This window comes from Musa acuminata, chromosome BXJ1-9, assembly GCF_036884655.1.
Source record: "Musa acuminata AAA Group cultivar baxijiao chromosome BXJ1-9, Cavendish_Baxijiao_AAA, whole genome shotgun sequence".
Classification (NCBI taxonomy): domain Eukaryota; kingdom Viridiplantae; phylum Streptophyta; class Magnoliopsida; order Zingiberales; family Musaceae; genus Musa; species Musa acuminata.
The window spans coordinates 1592666-1612906 of NC_088335.1; the positions used below are offsets into that span (position 1 = coordinate 1592666).

Consider the following 20241-nt stretch of genomic DNA (forward strand, 5'->3'; position numbering starts at 1 on the left):
AACATTGGTTAACAAGATACTCCCTATCATTTGTCTTCCCTAAGGCATGTTTCGAGGTTCTTGTGAGAGGACTCCAAAGCGTGGCATCTAGTTTGTACGACATATTAAGCTTTCATATCTTTGATCTATCATTGACCCGATGGTACACCTAGTTCATCTAATATTTCTAGTTCATCATACCCGAGCACTACGAGTGGCGATTCATCATCGATTTACCTCTTGTATCATTGAGGGATACACCTTGATCGGACGGGGTTATGTTTCTTGTCCCCTATCTCTTCTCAACTTGGTTGAGTTTGTCGATCTCCATGGCTTGGGCAAGGGAGGAGGTCGGGTTTTCCTAACCTCCATGACTCGAGCGAAGGTGCGATTCAAGTTTATTGGCCTCCTAGCCTTAAGCAAAAGTGAGGATTTGGTTTCTCGACCTCTAAGCCTCAAGTAAAGGTGGGGGTTGAGTTTCTTGACCTCTTCATCTCTAGTGAAGATGAGGGTCAGGTTTCCAACCTTCTTACCTTGAGCATAGGAGGGTCAAACTTTTCGATCTCTATGCCTTATGCCTTAGGCACAGATGAGGTTCGAGCTTTCCGACCTCTACTCCTAGACAAAGTAGAGATCAGGTTTCTCTTAATTCATTAACTTTTTTAATAAATTAAGAGAAAAAAATAAATATTTTGTAATATTCTGATTGAAAAATGCCACTTGGCATATGCTTAACCATTTTAAGTGAATAATTCAAATTTAATTTTGATCCTTATTTAGTATATAAGATATTTTCATCTTTTAATAACTTAATATTGGGAATGTCATTACTAATGAATTATCAATTAGAATAATTTTATAAATGAAAAAAATAATCAAAAATGAATTATCAAATAAAAGCTCCAATTTCCCTCTCAAACTCTCGATTGTTCCCTTTTTTCATAAAGGAAACTGTGGCAAATAGAATCGAGTTTGACCGGACGTCTGACCGACGGCGTCCACGGTCAAGTCAACGTCAAATTGCGACTCCCTTCCTGTAAACAGTATCTCAACGATTCATAAGAACGAACATAACACCAAACAGCAACGAGGAAATTGTCGGCATTTTATATGCGATGCTGCAGCAAGCCAAACAGCAGATCCCGAGGCACCAAGCACACGCGGCAGTGCCGCATTTGACCTGCGATTCTGAAGAAAACCAAACAGGAGATCCGAAGCACGTGGCAGCGCTACAAGGCTCTCCCCTCCCAGATCGCGGGATCCGCTGCCCTGGGGGCGCCACCTGTCTCTGGATGCGCTGTGGAATTTTACCTGTGATCCTGCAAGGAAACCGAGCAGCAGATCCGGAGGCGCGAGCGCCCGGCAACAACGTGGCAGCGTTACAAAGCGCTCCCCTGCCAGATGGCCGTATCCGCTTTGCTGGTCGCGCCACCTGTCTTTGGGTGCGTCGTGGAATTTTACGTGTGATTCTGCAGCAAACTAAACAGGAGATCCGCAGTCCACAAGCATGCGGCAGCGACAGCCGCCAAACACTGCTCTTCTTCTTCAAAATCGCGGGATCCGCTACGGCGATGCTTCAAGGCGAGCCACCCGCTCACCTTCTGACACGCGGACCCTGCTTCGTCGTCGTCGCTAGCATCGCCGCCGAATCTCGCCGGTGGAAACTCTTCTCTGGTCCCCCGGTGGGCGCTGCTTCCCGGCCCGCATTGGTCATCGACAGCGGCACCGAGCATGGGCGACATCAAATTGGTTGTATGGAAGTCGTTTGATGATAGAATATATGTTCTGCTCAATTGGAAGAGTGCTCTTCCGCTGCAGACTGACGCATTGTAATACCGAACAAAGAGAAACATGGCGACAACCCACAACATCAGATATCGAACTATAAGTTCCAGCAGTGTTCAACATCAATGCAACTCTCATATGCAGATTGTAATAGAAACATAAGTTAAGAAACTAATGACACTATTATTTGTCTCCATTTCCCCCCAAAGAGAAAAGGCTTCCGTGTTGCTCGAGTGATTTGTCATGCAGGATCCCTGTAGCATCCATTAAATTGGGTCTACATGAAATCAAATATTGTCTGGTTTTCTTCTTTCAGACACTCTGTAGACTGAGAAAGGAAAAAATAATGGAAGAAATGAAGGCAGTTGTGAAGTTATCGAATGGCCATAAATAGAGGAAGCAATTCCTGCATCGACGATAAGCAGCATCAGCATTATCCATCTGAAAATGGAAAAAGAATCTTCTTCTCATATGTGAAGCTAATTGCAATAGAACTTATGGGGCTCTGTCAAAGGGGGAAGTGTCATTGTAGCAGATGTCCCAGACAGCCTCAATGGCATCTTTTGCAGCTACAGCTGAGCAATATGGATTGTTCTGAACCGACTTTAGAGCACGCCTTCGCACACATTCCTTTGTGTCCCCAATAAATATGAGACAAAATATTGCAATTAGTGTAGCCATTATTTGATTAATACAACGCTGACAGTATTAACAAGGACAGAGTAGAAAAATCATCAGACAACATAGTTGATTAATTCATGGAGCATGGTAACAATTTCTCATGTGTATTAAATAGCATATGAAGAGGACAAAAGAAAAAGAGAGAAAGAGTTGGTTTGCATAACTAGAAGTTAAAGAAATTTGGCATCACTACAGGAGCAGCCAACTCTGTTAAGCTTTTGCAACCTACAACTGATTTCACATCCCAAGAAAGCTTGTTCATTCTCTTATACAACTTTTTAGTTAAATATAATGATAACAAAACTGATCAAATAGATTTTTCCTGACCTTATGCAAATATTTCTTCAACCAAGATCTTGCCATCCAACTGTAAATATATAAAGAAACAATCGGGTCAAGTTGAACATATGTCCAATGCATAAGTTGCATTGGTGTAAATTCTGCTTTCAGATTCGATGTTATTTTTGTCCACACAGGTGGCACTTCCTAAGTCCATCCAGACTGACATTTATAAGGTTTTGGTTAAATGTTGCAAGTTCTTATCACAAAGGTTTGAGGATTCGATCTACATGACCATAAAGACCCATTTATTATATGTAGGATGCACGATTTGCAGCATAAAAAACCATCAAGTTATCATGAACAAGCCTATCACCTATTAAGAAACCATAAGAAACCAGAGGTCACGAAATCCTAAGCTGAAGATGTGGTTGATGTCCAACAACCTCATAGAACCAACTTCTTTACATGATATCCATGCTTTATTGGCTGCTATCAGTCTCTTATCACTACTGATTTATCTGTGTCAGAAAGCATTCATTCATTGAAATCATAAGTGCTCTAATTTTATCAGATATTCACCCTCAATAGAGTTAGTTTCTTAATATTGAGTTAGATATTCACTCAAATCACCTGCAATAGATATTCACCCACAATGAAATCGGCATGATGACTTTATTTCTTTATTTCTACAAGTCCTAATTTTGGTGGTCTAATATGTTCTCTCTAGACTCATCCAGAAAAACCCCACTCCTAAAGCTTAGTTCTTCGTTTAGTTCACTCTAAGAAACAAAACCCAGTCAGAATAAATACTTTCAAAATAAAGGACAAATTTCAGATTTTTTGCATCTGTCATGGTCATGATAATAATAATGGAACTATTGATCATATCTTAAGTCATTATCATTATGCAAGAATACAGAAAGAAAGTGTGTGTGCAGGGTCTTCAAAACTTTTTCACATCTAAATTGGCAGGAGAAAGAGGTGGACAAGAAATTGTTGGGACAGTACCTTTATGGACATTTAGAGAAAAGAATGAAATACGAGAACATTCAATGGAGTACCAAGGATTCTTGTACTTTGATTGGAGAGGTCACCGACAACTTCTCCCTTCAAAGAAGTCAATCTTCTACTAGTGACTAAACTTCTGAAAAGCTCTTTGCACAAGCTATTTTGTCATCCCGATGAAGCTAGGGGCGATATCAAATGATGTATAAGACTTTGCATATATATTATTTTATTTCTTTTTCCTTTCTTTTTTTCTTCTATGTTTGCTCACTAACTAAATGAGATAAGTCAGCAACATTTTTCACTTTACCCAAGAAAATCCCTATAAGCAGCTTTTGACATGACCATAGATAAATAATCACAAATCCAAAGTAAAAATAGTTTGTAGGGCTTACTAAGCCATATAGCTACAAAATCCAATATCTGCATAAAGTTCATATTGAGTTCCAAATGATTGATAGAGATGAAGTAATGGTAGTTCTTGTACTCAGCCAACTGTTATTTTAAAGTTTTTACAAATTTCAAATGACAACCAATCAATACAAAATTGCAAAAAAAGAAAGCATTAAAATCATAAAATATAGATGTATGAAGAAAATCAAGAATAAGAAAAAAAGGCTCTTGACAAAAAGATTTGGCCAAAGATACTTCTAGCAGCAGGTCACAGCAGGAATCAAGACACATGATAAGGAAAAATCTTCAGAAATAGATAATAATAAGTAAAAAATTGAAAAGTGGATTACAAAAGATCATGTTAAAAATTATATCAATGTAGTTTTCCAGTGACAATCAGGAAATAGATGTCTCCATGTATATTCATATGTACCTAAATCAACATATGCTGAATAATGCTGATCTTGACAAATTTCATGATAAATACCAAGGTCCATGTCCCTAATTCTCACTTGGATATTCTCCATACTGTGGTTTCAAAAGGGATATTATGGTGCTTGTTCAAGTTTCATTTCACAAAATGATGCTGATGATGTTAGGTCGAGCAGATATCCTAACAAAGGAAAAAAGTGAAACTGTGTATGATTCAAGTATCACGATGACATTGAATAGGTTCACAATACTATACTCTAATAAATCGTCTTGAAGTGATTGCAGTCAAACAAAATTTTGGTTAAATATCAGTGACTGTTCTTGGAGAAGTATGCATCTCTAGCGTAATCTCTCCACAATGATGTGAAGGTCAGTGCAGGGCAGGCAACAACTTTCAATAAACCATGTGTAAAAATCAATTAGTGTGCCCCACTCTGCATTGAGAACTAGAACACATTCATATATATCTAAATAAATCTCACAAAACAACATATACAAGTTTATGCTAGTCCTTGTTACATTAAATAGAAAAGCTGAACAATAGATTTTCCAAGTTCTAACATAAACTCACTTGTCCATGGCCTCGTATTTTCAAAAACCCACGTAGCAGTTCTCGCTTGTAATGGCAATCCCCACTCAGATGATTAGCCCGAATCTAGAAGAAGTCAGAGTATTCATTCACTTTCAAGAAAAAACAATCTTGTGAATGCTACTGAAAACTTTGATGCATAAGCTCTGGATCAAAGACTATAAGAAACAGTTCTCTGACATTCCAATGCTCAGCAACAGACTGAAAGGTCAACACTACATAAATGCCTACCAGCAAGTATTAAAGCCTCCTAGTAATACTGTACCTCAGAGCAAGCATGATGGGCACAATTTGTCCACTCCATGTTTTTTGCTCGGCAATCGTCATAAGCGTGGATTAACTCATGAATAATAACTTGATTTATCTCATCTTGAAAAGTCATATGATTACAACAAATTGTTATCTGAAATACAAAAATTAGTAAAGTTGAATTAGACTCAGATGGTCTATTTTATACATCGACAAATACAAAGGCTAATTAAATCAAACAACTCGCTAAGACTTCTTATATTATCTGAACACAAAGTTGCAGAACAAATTTATCAGCAATAATTGCAACTGTGTTCTCTTTTGTGCTATTCATTTGAGAGATTACAGAGTGCAGTGGAACAATGTAAACTGCAATGTGCATGAGTATCCAATTCTAAAAAGTCACCAAATTCAACCAAGACAATTCTTGACCCACAGATACAACAAGCCACAATGTACCTTTGTCTATGGTATATTTCTGAAATTTGCAGAAGACATGAAGAAAAAGCTCTACAAATCAAATCCCAAAAATCAATTGGCAATTCTGAACTCTCCACAGGGAAACATACTAGATTTGGCAAATGATGTAAGACTCACAAAGAGGCAAACCAGGACCAAAGAAATACAAGAAACTCTCTAAGTATAAAGATGGAACAGGCAGATAAAAGTTTGCTAGGTTAGGCAAACCATTTAGATGAAAGTCATTACATGATCTAAGAAGTCTTACCCTGCTCCTTCCAACATTGAAGCAAGAGTTATGCATAACAATTTAATAGCATTATTACACATTTTGGTTTTTAGTTTGTAAATAAAAAGTAAATGAGTTTTCTTTATAGAATTTTGTGATGCAGTTGTCATCTCAAATTCTGGATGTTCAACTGTAGGTAGCTCTGGGACCACATAAATTCTAACTATTATAAACAACCTAAGAACATTTTGTTCCATGTTCCACATGCTTGCAGTTAATCTGGCCTTCACTACGATTTTGCATTAGGTTGGATGGTTGGTAACGCATTGGCAGCAGTCTTGGAAGTTGACCATTAACAATTTAATTGATGGTTTTGGCAAGAGGCTACTGCTAGATTTTTATCCATACTTCCATATAATAAAAAAACCTGTAACAAATGTCACGTAAGCTATAATATTACACTAGCAAGTGCCAAAAGATCACTTAGATAAAAGTTCTAAATTTCTTTCAAGGAGATTAAAAATTTTGTATTGGCAACTTTTCTCCCCCAAATACTTTCCCTCATAGATACTATGACATGCTTCCTTCAGTTTAGTGATTGTTCTTCCCCTGTTGGTCTTCCGATCATTGGTCTTTTATGTCATGTTCTAGAAATTCTATACACCTGATGGCCTAATCATGTTCTACAGGTTTGTTAATTCCTGGATGATATTTCACATCTACCTGAAATACAGTTCCATTCAAATTACTGCTTGATCCCTCTAGGAGTCAGCCCATGTGGAATTGTGCATATCCTTCATTTGCTACTAAGACATAAAACCTCAAAGGTGCATGAGAAGAGAATACGTTACTCTAATTAAATTTGGAGCATTATTCCCTTCTCAAACTTCAATGCTTTAGGATTCTAATCATGTAAAGAACAACAGGTGGTGGTTCCCAACTTATTCAGCACAATGTACCCCTTGGGCTGATATCACTATCAAGTGCTAATAGTTGCTGATCACTGAAAGCCTTTGTGCTGACTTCCCCTTGTGAAACGCTAATAGAAGAAAGGTCAATGGTGATACAACTAAAAATTAAAAAAGCTGCACCTCAAGTTGTTAGTCCCTCATGATTTGGTTGGTTCTTAAGTATTATGTTCTTTCATTCCAAGATTTATGTTCTAAAAAAAAAGTAACAAGACTCGAACTACACACACTAATAACTTAAACCAAAAAGAGGACTGAGCTGATCTTGTGTGAAAAAGGAGAGATAAAATTCGAAGCTTTCATCTACTACTACAATGGACCATCGATAAAATGTTCTCCTTGGGCACATTTAAACTGTGATGAAAATTTGACTGGGAATGATTAAAGAGCCAATCGACCAAAAAGACTAAATCTTGATGTTGAACCTTACTATATTATTCAAGACTAGCATCTAAAGCTTAAAAACACGAATTGAGCATGCGATGTACTCATATTTAAAAGCAAAGCAATAGCACGTAATCAAATGTCAATAATTCCACTTGTTGAATAAACGACACTGTCCAACAACAAAGCAGAATCACTTTCTATCAAGAAGCAATACCACATGTTGTCCAAGAGTACGAGAAAGAAGACAACAGAGAAGGGTCAAGTTCTATATCAAATTAAAGATACCCCACGGCCACTGGAATAGCCACCGGCGGAACTCTGGCCTTTGCAGGTGATCGCCGTGAGCAGGCGCGGCCACACGGGGCAACCGGCCTTCTCCATCTTCTCCCTTAGGAACTTAACCGTGGGATCTGATACAACATCCACAGACATTACCAAAAGGTTAAAGTGTAATCACGGATTGGAATTCTCCGTAGCCGAGTGTAAGAAACGAACGTGCGAGGCTCTTGTTGATGCCATCGACGCACTCCTTGTGGGACATGCCGCCGCCACCGCCGGCTGCACCAGCCGCGCCCTCCGCGGCCCCGTCCATCGGCAACGCCTCACCCCCGATATCTTCGCTCGTTCTTGGCGGCGACGAAGAAATCGTTCGACCAGAGCTCTCGGCCTTTCTCAAGCTGCTTCCATCTTGGCCGTCCGTTTCATCGTCGCGAGTCCCATCGTAAAGCGGGTGCGGGTCGGCCACTTCCGCCCGATGACGTTTACGACTCGTTTACCCGTTTAGCCGCATGAAAAAGATCAAAAAAGGGAAATCTAAAATAAAAAGAAGAAAATTGAAAGCCAAATCATGGCTTCTCGTGTCCGAAATTACTATTGAGCACAAACGTCACGACAAGGATAACGAATCATAACGACGGTCGAGATAAAAGCATCGAGCCGCACGGAAGGTCCAGATTAATTAATCTTCTAACTTCTTTATGTTGAGGGACCATTTGGGACGCGAGAACCCGCAACGATCTCCTCAATGGTGTCGGAGTCGGTCATTCCGCCGTTGACGACGCGAGTCTTTAACCCAACCCTAATAACTTCCACTTACCCGTTTGTCGAAGTATAAAGCCGTCACGTTGCAGTCCACCACCTGCACGAGGGAAGGGGCCCAACATCTCCGCCGGGAAGGCCGTCGCCGGGATCCTCCGCACATCGCTTGGCCCCATGGGCATGGACAAGATGCTCCAGATCCCCGACGGCGACGTCGTCATCAGTCAGTATGCGCCCCCTTCTTTCTATCCATTGCCTCTGCTTAAATATTGTTTTTGCCTGCTGATCTTGGCGACGATTAGTGAAAGAAAACCCTATTTTTCTTCACCTTGTCTTTATTTTTTGGTTTGAGGATTGGTTTGATGGCAGTGGATGTGAAAAATTAAATACTGGCACAATTGATACAACAGAATACTAGTACACATTTGGATTGCTATAGTATGGTTAGTATAGTGTTTGAAACCATGCAAAATCTTTTAGGTATTAAATGCTTCAGGCCTAACTTGATAATCTTTTAGGTATCAGTTATGAAAAAGTTTATTTTGTAACTTTCATTTTCATAGCATCTGCATTGCAAACACTAGATAACCATGCAGTTATAAGTTTAGATGTTTTGAGTGTTAATGCTCTAAATTTAAGCATAACAAAGTTATTTTTATGAACTGCTATGATTTATATCTTGGTCATATCTAACAATATTAAGAAGTAAGAACATCCTCCTACCCAAAGTAGGTGTTTAGATGATTCAGCATGCCGTGACAATGATAGGGAGTGTTGGATTACCACCCATTATAGGGAAATTTACTGTCAACTTCTCAGCCATCAACCTCGTCAATGCACATCTGGTATATTTCCCATTAGCAATATTATTTTAGGCACACATGATGATTAACTGTTCGTGTCTAATCTCTTACATTTCTCATGCCTTACACCTTGTTGAAATGGACTTTCTCTGTGAGCATTTGCAGATGGTATAGTCAGTTGGCCTTTACAATTGGTAGATAATTGTATCCTTTAAGTTTACTCAGAATATTTCATGTTTAATGTAAGATTGAACAATGAATGTTTGTTGTCTTTAACTTTCTTTCCCATGGTTGGTGCAGAAAAATAATCCATGTTGTGGCATAGATTGCAATGATGTTGGGACAAATAACATGAAAGAGCAGAATGTGTTTGAAACACTGATTGGCAAACAACGACAGATCTTGCTTGCAACACAAGTTGTGAAAATGATTTTGAAGATTGATGATGTGATCACTCCATCTGACTATCGATTTTGGTGGCTGAGGTTGTGAGCCAGGACATAAACTATCAGAATTCGCCATTGCTAAGTGGAAGAAGAATCAGCCAGGCATGCGAGACATCTCCTTGTATCTCCTTTGTGCCTTTTTATTGATTTGCGAGTGTATGATTATCGATCTTACAATAATTTTGTCACCGGTTTCTCTGCAGGCATCATTTGCATTTTATGGATGCATGTATTTTTGGGCAAATTGGTCATCTGAAATTCGGATCACGCAGAAGTTGACTAATCGTTGCAATTGAAAACCAGACGGCACTCAACTTGGGTAACTAGATTTTCTTTGCAATGCCCGACGACGTTGTTGTCCTCCTTGATTGGAAAATTTTGATAAGTAGAACTGTTAATATATTAGACAAGAGTGCATAGCTTGAGTTTAGGTATTTTGAACTAGTAGATCACTTATGTTGTTAAGTTATTATTTCTTTATTATTTAGCTCTTTCTTGTCAAAATTCATGTGTATTCAACCATGATAGTGACGGAAATGTGGATTATGGTGATTATTTATTTTATAAGACTAGTTGGTAATATTGTTTTCTGCCATGAATGGGGTCTTTTGGACTATGAAACCCGAGCAAAAGAACAAAGGAAAAGATGCCTCTAGATTAAAGATGTTCCATGCTTAATTTTTTCGCGATAAAATTATCGAGTCTTTGGTGTAGTGGTAAGATTCCTTGGGAACAAAGTATGAACCATCCTTAGGAGTAGAAAATTAAAGACTCAAAAAGAAGAATATATAGCAGCTTTTCTTTGGAAGATGATTAAGAAAAGAAAAATCCCATAATGGAGTATAATGGCATATGGTTGAGGATTCGTATCAAACAGGATCACACGATACTTTTGGGTTTTGAATATTTGAGACTTGGAAGAGCCTACACTCCACTGTTCTCTCCCCCGAGGAAAGTCGCTAAAACAAGTTGCCTGCACAGCCAGCATCTTCTAATCTTCTTTACCTCTCACAAGTCTGGAGGATGCGTAATGACATGGAATAGCCAATCGTAGCCTTCCCACCAAAAGCGTGGCTGGCACGGCAGTATATAAGAAAGACGGCACCACCGCTGCCTCCCATTCTTCATCATGCAGGCACTGTCGGTAGGCAATCACTTTGTCCACGTCTGAAAGCAACATGTAACTAAGAGTGTGCAAGAAACATGCACCACTTGGATAATTCATCTATTAATTTTGTTGGATCTTAAGTGTTTTAAGTCTGAATTAATAATTAGTAGAATAATCGAGTTCTTATACACTAACTTAAGTTTTCTTTGACTTCTTATGAGGATTAAATTTAGACTATTGGTAGATAGAACTAGGGAACACGTTATAATATGGAAGCATCGCACATATATACCATGTTAGTACTCAAATTTATAATACACTTGATTAATCCTACATTGACAATAGAAGAAGAATTGAATAAACTTAGATGACCATCATTAATTTTGACCTTGACATTTTATTCCCTCAAGATGGATCTTCTCTATAATATGGAAGCGTCACGCACATATACCATGTTAGTACTCAAAATTTATAATATACTTGATCAATCCTACATCGAGAATAGAAGAAGAATTGAATAGACTTATATGACTATCATTAATTTTGACCTAGACATTTTATCCCCTCAAGATGGATCATCACTATAATATGGAAGCATTGCCCATATATACCATGTTAGTACTCAAATTCATAATACATTTGATTAATCCGATGTCGAAAATAGAAGAAGAATTGAATAGAATTAGATAACTATCATTAATTGTGACCTAGACATTTTATCCCCTTAAGATGGATCATCGCTATAATATGGAAGCATTGCACACACATGCTATGTTAGTACTTAAATTTATAATACACTTGATTAATTCTACATCAAAAATAGAAGAAGAATTGAATAGAATTATATGACTATCATTAATTTCGACCTAGACATTTTATCCCCTCAAGATGGATCGTCGCGAGGTTAGTTGGTAGTTGGTGTCATATGGCCAGCAGGATGGTGATAGAATTGGTTGGGTGTGAGATGCCATTGATGCCAAAAGCTCTATTTGTGGACCTGTTGGAAACAATAATATAAGAAGACTGCATGGACCACAGGGAATTGGAGTCGCTTTCTCCAGTAAGTGGCTGCTTTAAAGAACTGTAAGCGTGTCAAAACGAGGCTCAACATATCGCAAGCAATCATTGATTTATAGATTGTAATGCGTAATAAGTAAGAGTACCTTATGCAAGTCAACCATATGTAGCTTGACCAGAAAGATCTGAGGATGGATTGCCACCAAACTTTGGCAAGAGAAGGACCATTTGAATCTATGAACCATTGAATTAGAAAAAAGAAGGCAAACAATTTGGTACACTGCAAATTAAATTACCTAAGTACATTTGTCAGCTTTATACATTTGAAGGATCCAAAGTGCTTCACCTGTTGAGACTTCCTTGAACTGCAAGGATGCATCATCTAACGAGGTTCACTGTTATATACACTTCAACATGAACTATGAACAGATCAAGCTATAGTCATATGAACAAGAGGAGATTTTGATTAGTGCCAGAAACAATTGAATGGAACTGCAAAGAATCAGCAGGGCGTCAGGCCACGAAGCGACTGAACTAACTAAGATTGATGTTGACTTGCTCTGGCATCGCTCTTTCGGTCTGCTGTGCAGGAAGTTCAGTGCCGAGCTGCCCCTTATCACCCGCTCCGAATGCATACAGTTTCCCGGAATCTGTTAGAGCAAAGGTATGCGCGTTCCAGTAGACCGAGTTGGTGAGACTAATCTGCACTACCCTCTCGTTGATGTTCTTAAGTGAAGTCACTAATTTTGGGCTGAGTACATTGGCATGTCTGTTACCCTGCAAACAAGACAAAGCTTGGAATTAGCTGACATTATCGAAATTGCTCGGGCAATGCTAAGACTGGAGGGGACGCAATCTATTGCCAAGTTTGCAAACAGTTTAACATCTGAAGACCCTAACAAGGTTCACTTAGAACAAGAAAAGGATTAAAAAAAGAGGCAAACAAGTAGCATTGCCCTCAAAAACCTCAGGGACTAATGGAATGCAATGGTGTTAGATTTTAGTTTCATATACCGTGCAATAAGAGATCAACTAGGAAAACATGACAAACCTGTCCATCAATGATGGAGGAATGACCCAAACTTGAGGATTCTCCATAACCAAATGAGTAAACATCCCCAGCATCAGAAACAACGAATGTAGTGTAGTCGCCCGTTGCGACATGTACAGCCTTTATGTTGTCCAAGGATTCCACGACCTTGGGAACAGATTCAGACTCCTCATTCCCATGGCCCAAGCACCCATAGCGCCCCCATCCCCATGTACATGTCCGCCCATCTTGTCCCACGACGGCAGCATGCCAGGCACCGGCTGCAACCACCCTAGGCTGCAGGTTTAAAGTCTGGAAGTGCTCGATCAACCTTGGATACTTCTCATCAGTCATGGAACCATGCCCAAGTTTCCCTCCTAAGCCACAGCCCACAGAGTAGACCGACCTGCATTACAATGAAATTATAAACATTAGGATATAATTAAACATTCGAATTCACTGTAAGTATGCTGTTGAATCCCCTAGCAAAACCAGTGGAGTATAACAGCAATGAAAAAGCTAATGCAATCCCTACAAATAACAAGTAATGCAATTGTGGAAACTATGTGTTCTTGAAGAACATTTCAAAAGATGTCATCATAGCAGAGTTCTCTTGATGTTGTCTGAGCACCACATAAAGTTTGCATATACATGTGTGTGTGTGTGTGTTGCAAACTACTCAGGCAATCTCATATCCAGCAAGAAAGAAATAAGGACTATAGCTGATGTTTTAAAGTATCAAGAGATTAAGAGTGGAAGAAAGCTTACATGCCGCTTGGTTGACATGCCAGTGCTAGAAGGTAACAGTAGCCAGCGGCAATCTGAACCACTGGTATGTTCTCAAGAGGACCCAATAGCGGATGTGGCTCCAAGTCATTTGGTTCTGTGCGATGACCGAGCTTTGATTCATTTCCCCAACAGAAAGTGTAGACCCTGCCTTCTCGAGAAAGAACTGCACTGAAGAAATTTCCTATTGCTGCCTGAACCACATATATGTCTTTCAATGATTTCACCAGTTGCGGTGTAGTGACAACCTTGGACCCTTCAATTGTGTGTTCTGCCTCACCAAACGATTCCTTCCCGAAAGCATAAACCTGTCCAGCATCACTGATCAGCATTGTTCGCCCTGCTCCGGCGGCTGCTTGTATAATCCGAATGCCTTGCAGCGATCTGTCAAGCACCAAACCTTTCTTGTTCATGGTACGTGTTAATGTGCACCTGAGTGTATGAAGCAACTGAAAATTTTAAAGCACCTTATAAGTCGTGGCCTCCATTCCTCCTCCAAGGTGCCATGGCCGAGCTGTCCTGAGCTGTTGGATCCAAAGGAATATACAGATCCAGATGAAGTCACGGCAATGCTGTGACTAGGACCCGCAATTGCCTGAGACTTTTCTCTCCGGCAACATATCTCACCTGCCAATATATACCTAAGAACTAATTTCCAAGATCCCCCACAGCGTTGTTTAAGAAGTTCTTTTTCTTCTGAATTCATTGGCTTGAAGATGGCCCTTTCCTGGCACATGTCTAATGCTGCGAGCTCTGTGATAGATAACTGGACATCAGGAGCAAAATTTGAAGGCTTTCTGAAAAATGTACATGTTGCCTGCCATGAATATCGAAATCTATCAGCAACATTACAGATCCTTTCAACAAGAGAAACATAACAATGATACTTGCCTCCAGATTAGCAAGATCCCGGGGTTCCAAATCGCAATTGGTTAGAATAATGAGAACGATAGAGGGGGTTTCAGCCAAGGGGAATTCCCCTGGGTTCGAGTCACCAAAGCAATGCCTTTGCACACGTTTGAAGGTTCGCTGCAATGGGGGCACCAAAGAAAGGGATGGATCTACAATGGTCTGAAACGGTAGGGAAGAACTGCTACCACTAGTGGTGGGATCCATCGGGCAAGTGCCCAAGGATCAAGCAGTAGAGTGAATCCAATCCAAGGCTATATCCTCGTTCAACTAACTCCAAAGCAGCAGTCTATAAGATTGACAAAACCCCAATTGTCAGCAAAGCAACACTCAGAACTAATGGCTGCAGTGTTTCTGAGAGATCATATCAACTCCACAGTTCTCGATCTTCAAACCTCTATGCTTTGAACATACAAAGGATCCGAGAGCATATTGTAAGTCATGAAAGAAAACTGCAAAAGCTTCTATAAAGTTCACATAAAATTTCAGATAACATACCCATAAATCCATAATAAGAAAAAGAAGGCACCAAACAAGTAAAACACAATTGCAAATTGCAAATGGCTGAAAGAATGTGAAAGACCAAAGCAATGGAGGCACAGACCAAGAATGAACATGGCCATACTCGTTAAAACCATTAGCGAGAGAAGTAATGAGAAATTCCAGACTAACAACTGGACTAGAGAAGCTGAAATAACAAGCTTAAAGTAAAAGAGAGTAAAAAGCCAAGTAGAACAAGGAAAGGAAATGATGTGTAAGCAGTACCACCTCCCAAAGAAAGCATATTCCCAACGATCAAAGATCGTCTACAAAGAAAAGCATTTCACCTCCAAAAGGATACTTTTCTTAAAAACATCCATAGCTGTCCATCGACTCAACAATTAGTCAAGCACTAGGAACAAGAATCTAAAACCAAATCAACTCGAGAAAAAGAAAGCAGAAAATACAAAGAAGTAGGGAATAGAATTCCCAAAGCACATAATCATTAACACCACTTCAACTCCAAAAGATCATATCTCGAAAGCAAGATCCGTTCTCTTAGACAACTTACCCATACGAACAACACAATCGAACACCGATGAACACAGAACACCACATCCTTCGTTCAACCAAAAAAAGCAATTGCATCTTGGAGTCGGTTCGTCATCAAAACCACGGATCGAAAACATCCTTCACAAAGAAAAGAGACCAAATTCCACGGGAAGAGACAGATGGAGAGGCCCAGGCAGAGAAACAGAGGCAGGAGAAAATATCGGATTTTTACGGTCTAGATCAAGTCAGATGGAGCAAGGCAACGACGGGGAACGCGCAGTACACATCAAAGGCAGCAAAACATCCACTGATTCCCCCTGAAGTCTAGGATGCGGCCGACTGACCCACAGTATGGCGATTGCTTCGTGTGCTCCTCCCTTGGCCTTCTCCCTGTTCCTCCCCACGATCGAAGATCAGAGTCCGATTCGGAAAATGGAAGCGATCGGAGCACTTGTGTTCTTTGAATCGGGATCAACTATAGATTAAGACCGCAGGGAATCGAGGGGAAGAATGGGATGAGACGAGGAAGAAGTGGGAAGAAAGGGGGTAACGAGAGGACCGAGATGGGAATGAGGTGGAGGACAATTGCTGAGTTTTATACGCATGCCGCGACAGCCACGTCAGCGTTCGTAATGAAGCTAATGGATCCAACGTCGGTTGACGGTTTCGGATGAGGGTTTGGTTATTAGTGATCGGAATCGGGTCGAACGAGATGATCGGAAAAATAAAAATAAAAATTAGATTTTTGATCGAATCGATTTAATTATTGAATGAGTTATGTTAAGAATAAAATGAATCGGTCGACTCGACCGATTTTTTTTTATAGCCACGTAAGAATCGATTGAGTTAAATAAAACTAATTTGATTTTGTAAATATATTAGTATTACTTAGATTCCATTAATTTAATTGTTTTAATTTATTTAAAAATATATATATCAATTTTGAAATTAGGATTAATATAAGAAAGTAATATCTCCCATGCAATCAATTCTCTCTCCCACTCTCCCTCATTCTCCCTCCATTCCTCATCTCATATAGCATATATTTTTTTAATAAACTAATATCTATTATTTATTCAAAAGGATATTTATGTTAATTTTAAAATTATGTTTAACTTAAGATAGAAAATGACCTCTTTGGTGCATTTCTTCCTCCTATAGTCTTTCTCTTTCTAATATTATGATTTTATCATTTGTAAGATAGAGAGTGAATTTGATATTTATAAGACCTCATGCTTACGAGAAATTATCTATTTTGAGTGGATCCAAAATTTTTTTTTTTTGGGTCAAGGGTGACTTTGGTACTTGTAGAAATTATATCTTGAGTGTACTTACAAGAAATTATCTATTTTAGATAAACCTTACATGATTTACCAAAAGGGTCTCTTAGGATAGAATATGACATAATTTGCCAAAAGAGATCTCTTAGGATAGAATATGACTTTGATGCTCATAAGACCTTCCTCCTGAAAAATTATCTATTTTGGATAAGTCTTAAAAAGAACTTATAAGGGTTAAGGTGAACTTATAAGGGTTAAGGGTGACTTTATTGTCTCATGAAAATTATTTACATCGGGTGAGCCACTCATGGTTTTGCTGCTCCTCCTTTCGGGTGAGATTTTGTGTTGTCTTCCCCAACACGAACACATGAGGAATTGTCTTCTTTCGATAGATCTTATATTGTTTTATTTTGTTTATAATGTATCCCAAAAAAGTGTATTTTAAGGTTAGAGCATGACTTTGACATCTGTAAGATCTAGATTCAGTCGTACACTGGGGTGAGGGATGAAAAAGGTTTTGAACTCCTTGCCTTTGCTCAGTGAGGAACTCCTTGCCACGGACAATGCAAGGTCTAATAACGGGATGAACTACTTCATGTCAAGATCGAACTCCTTGCTTTGACTACAGAGGCCAGTGACAAGTAGAGAACTTCTAATAGTCGAACATCATCACACAGTATCAAAATTTCTTATCTTATCACAGGTAATGAGATGCCATTCAACAACGATAAGTTCAAAGAGTTCTACGCTAACTATCAGACTGAAGTAACAAATCCTCAAGCTGTCCAATTCTTCAAATCCGATCTTCGAATCAGAATAAGAAAAAGCACATAATCCTCTTGTGGTTCTTGTTTGCCCAAAGAGACCACCACTGAAAGAACTGCAGAACAACTGGTCGAGGATCTTTGATTACCAAAACAAGCAGCCTCATGAGTAAATACCAGCAGTTGCAGTAGCAAAATCATTCAAGAAAATCCAAGGAGCTCTACAAGTATCTAACAATAAGAACTCTGGAAGTCAGAGGGCAGCCTAAATCATATCAAACACGAGACTAGCTAGAGATGCAATGCCTGAAGCTGATCTAATGGCAAGAATGCTCTTGCAGGGTTAGCCAAGGAACCTCAAGGCAAGAATCAACTTGACCCATTAAGTGGTGGTTTGTATGAAAGTCTCACGGTAGAATAAATTACAGAAGGTTCAGCCATTGCACCGTTTCCATAATCTCCGCATGCCAACCTCTTGGTGATGGGAGGGATGAGATTAACACCAAGCTCGTTGATTGCATCTAGATGGCGCTTTGTAAAGGGATTATTCCACATGAAGGTGTTCATAGCAGGAGCAACAAATATAGGCTTGCTGTAGTCCCAGGCTCGCACAATACACGTCAGTAGGTTGTCACACAATCCTCCTGCAATCTATACAACGAAGAGCAAAAACTTTAAGAAAAAGGTGAAAAAAATATATATTTGGCACACAAACTATGTAGTCAAGTAATCTTTGTACCTTTGCAAGAGAATTTGCTGACAGTGGGGCAATAACCATGATATCAGCCCATTTCCGAAGCTCAATGTGCAATACTCCATCCCCAATCTTCTTCCAACTAGACCATTCATCATCGTCTGTATAAAGGATCACATCCTTGGGGAATGATGCTTTATCGAGAAAATGCAAGGATGATTTGGTAGCAACTGCCCTAACTTCTGCCCACTCCAGAAAACTACGGCATAAAATCTCAAATTTAATAGCAGCAACACTTCCAGACACAGCCAACAGGATCCTTGGTTTAACAGGCTGAATATTGTCATGCTTCATATTTTCTGATGCTATTTCGATATTAGCCATCATGCATTCAACACACTAGGAAAAATTTCCTTCCACTGCATAAAAAATGATGGTCATCTTTTACAGATTTCCACCAGGCATTATCAAAGGGCAAGGAAATCCTAAGCAAGCATCATCTTTAAAAAAAATCCATATATAAAGTGAACCTTTTGTACTAGTACAGCTTCCCAAGAACATGGTCAAAACAACTCCAACCATGAGAAGACCATCGCATCCAAGCAGAATGATTCAATAAACTGGAAGCTGGAAACATTAACATAACGTTAGTGCTTTGTACAGAAAAGTGATTATCAAAGAAGACATAAATTGCACGAAACTGACCGACCAACTATAGCTATGAGAAATTATTGATGTTCGAGTAGGCTGATACAAATGCTTATCTTTAAAACGTGCTTCAGTTTGCTTGAAACAATCTGTTTCAATCTCTTATCCATGAGTGGAGAAACAGCTTAAGATGAAGCTAGAAATTATATATTTACATACTTATATGAATGAGCATGAAAATCCAATAACAACACCAACAACAAGGCTGTAATGTCTCAACATTTAGGGTTCTACCTAGATCCTTTTGCCACCATTGAGCTATATAAAAAAGCCATATCCTTAATTTAAATTTAAATTTTTACTTAATAGTTTTTAGTAAAATGTTGTTAGGCCTTCCTCTATCTCTCTTAGTACCAATCATTTCCCCTCTTCTAACTACAATATCTATGGGTCTTCTTAGGACATCTTAAACAATTTTTCCATTGATTACACGTTTTTTATGACGAATAAGCACAAACATAATCATATAATCTTTAATATTTTTATCATCACAAAACTAAGAGCACAAAATTTTCAGCAACCCTAGTTTCAGAACTTCCTTCAATCTAGTTTTGGATCCTCCATCCCTCTCCCCGGTGTGGTTTCTTCATAGGCCAATTCGCGATCGGTGATCCGTTACTCAGTATTTTCCGGTTGCCGCCGAATGTCTAAGCCCCCTTTACCGTCGCGGGCGATTTCCAGCAACCGGATTGGGAGATGAAGAAGCAATGGGAGGAGAGGTGAAGAGAAAGAGAGGGGACAAGAACGAATTAAATATTACGACAGCGCGCTGAAGATCAAAAGCTAACCTCTCGCCGGTGTGCTCGCCGAATACCACCGCTGCTTCGACGCTCACCGCAGACGACAAGAAGGGATCGAGAGAGAGAGAGAGCTTATATAATGGACAGAGATGAGGGTAATTTAGTCATTTTACATGTAGACGGAAATTAAACGGCGACGAAACAGCACCATCTCGTCCCCAAATTCCTCCGCTATTCACCCTCAGCCTTTGGCCACCGCCGCCGCCCCCCTCGATCGCTTCATCCCCGGCGGTAACCCACTCGCCACCGTGCCGCCCCCCACGTCTCCGCGGTCCAGTCCTGCTTCCATTCTTCTACTGCGCCAAATTGAGTAATGGGTTTAATCATATGTTATGATTGCAATCCATAGCCAGCTCAAGTCAGATTCAATTCAAAGATCGATTCGGCT

The 20241-nt window shown here is 39.5% G+C and overlaps 3 protein-coding genes and 1 long non-coding RNA gene across 10 annotated transcripts; 1 reads left to right on the forward strand and 3 right to left on the reverse strand.

The window, feature by feature from the left end:
* Positions 1-1831: 1831 nt before the first annotated feature.
* Positions 1832-8192, reverse strand: LOC103996737 (mitochondrial inner membrane protease ATP23). Its single transcript, XM_009417715.3, has 5 exons — positions 7934-8192; positions 7724-7848; positions 5412-5549; positions 5129-5212; positions 1832-2394 (listed from the first exon to the last, which is right to left on the reverse strand). Exons 1-5 carry the CDS (start codon positions 8028-8030, stop codon positions 2260-2262), a joined length of 579 nt encoding a protein of 192 aa, XP_009415990.2. The 5' UTR covers positions 8031-8192; the 3' UTR covers positions 1832-2259.
* A 326-nt stretch (positions 8193-8518) lies between these two features.
* LOC135594182 (uncharacterized) lies at positions 8519-10320 on the forward strand. Its single transcript, XR_010480022.1, has 3 exons — positions 8519-8703; positions 9580-9827; positions 9929-10320. It is a non-coding gene; the product is annotated as an uncharacterized LOC135594182 (long non-coding RNA).
* Positions 10321-12099: 1779 nt separating this feature from the next.
* LOC103996738 (ultraviolet-B receptor UVR8) lies at positions 12100-16170 on the reverse strand. Of its 6 annotated transcripts, none has more exons than XM_065081762.1 (6): positions 15952-16170; positions 14558-14864; positions 14134-14483; positions 13649-14050; positions 12902-13286; positions 12100-12627 (listed from the first exon to the last, which is right to left on the reverse strand). In XM_065081762.1, exons 2-6 carry the CDS (start codon positions 14780-14782, stop codon positions 12385-12387), a joined length of 1605 nt encoding a protein of 534 aa, XP_064937834.1. In that variant the 5' UTR covers positions 14783-14864; positions 15952-16170; the 3' UTR covers positions 12100-12384. The 6 variants fall into 6 exon arrangements, with proteins under 6 accessions (XP_064937834.1, XP_064937833.1, XP_009415995.2 ...); XM_065081761.1 differs by having other exon boundaries at positions 15891-16170; XM_009417720.3 differs by having other exon boundaries at positions 15840-16170.
* A 1373-nt stretch (positions 16171-17543) lies between these two features.
* Positions 17544-20019, reverse strand: LOC135584615 (phosphopantothenoylcysteine decarboxylase-like). Of its 2 annotated transcripts, none has more exons than XM_065081764.1 (4): positions 19842-20019; positions 18876-18972; positions 18391-18764; positions 17544-18302 (listed from the first exon to the last, which is right to left on the reverse strand). In XM_065081764.1, the coding sequence occupies exons 3-4, from the start codon at positions 18730-18732 to the stop codon at positions 18021-18023; spliced, it is 624 nt and encodes a 207-aa protein (XP_064937836.1). In that variant the 5' UTR covers positions 18733-18764; positions 18876-18972; positions 19842-20019; the 3' UTR covers positions 17544-18020. The 2 variants fall into 2 exon arrangements, with proteins under 2 accessions (XP_064937836.1, XP_064937835.1); XM_065081763.1 differs by having other exon boundaries at positions 18391-18786; positions 19842-20010.
* Between the last annotated feature and the right edge of the window lie 222 nt (positions 20020-20241).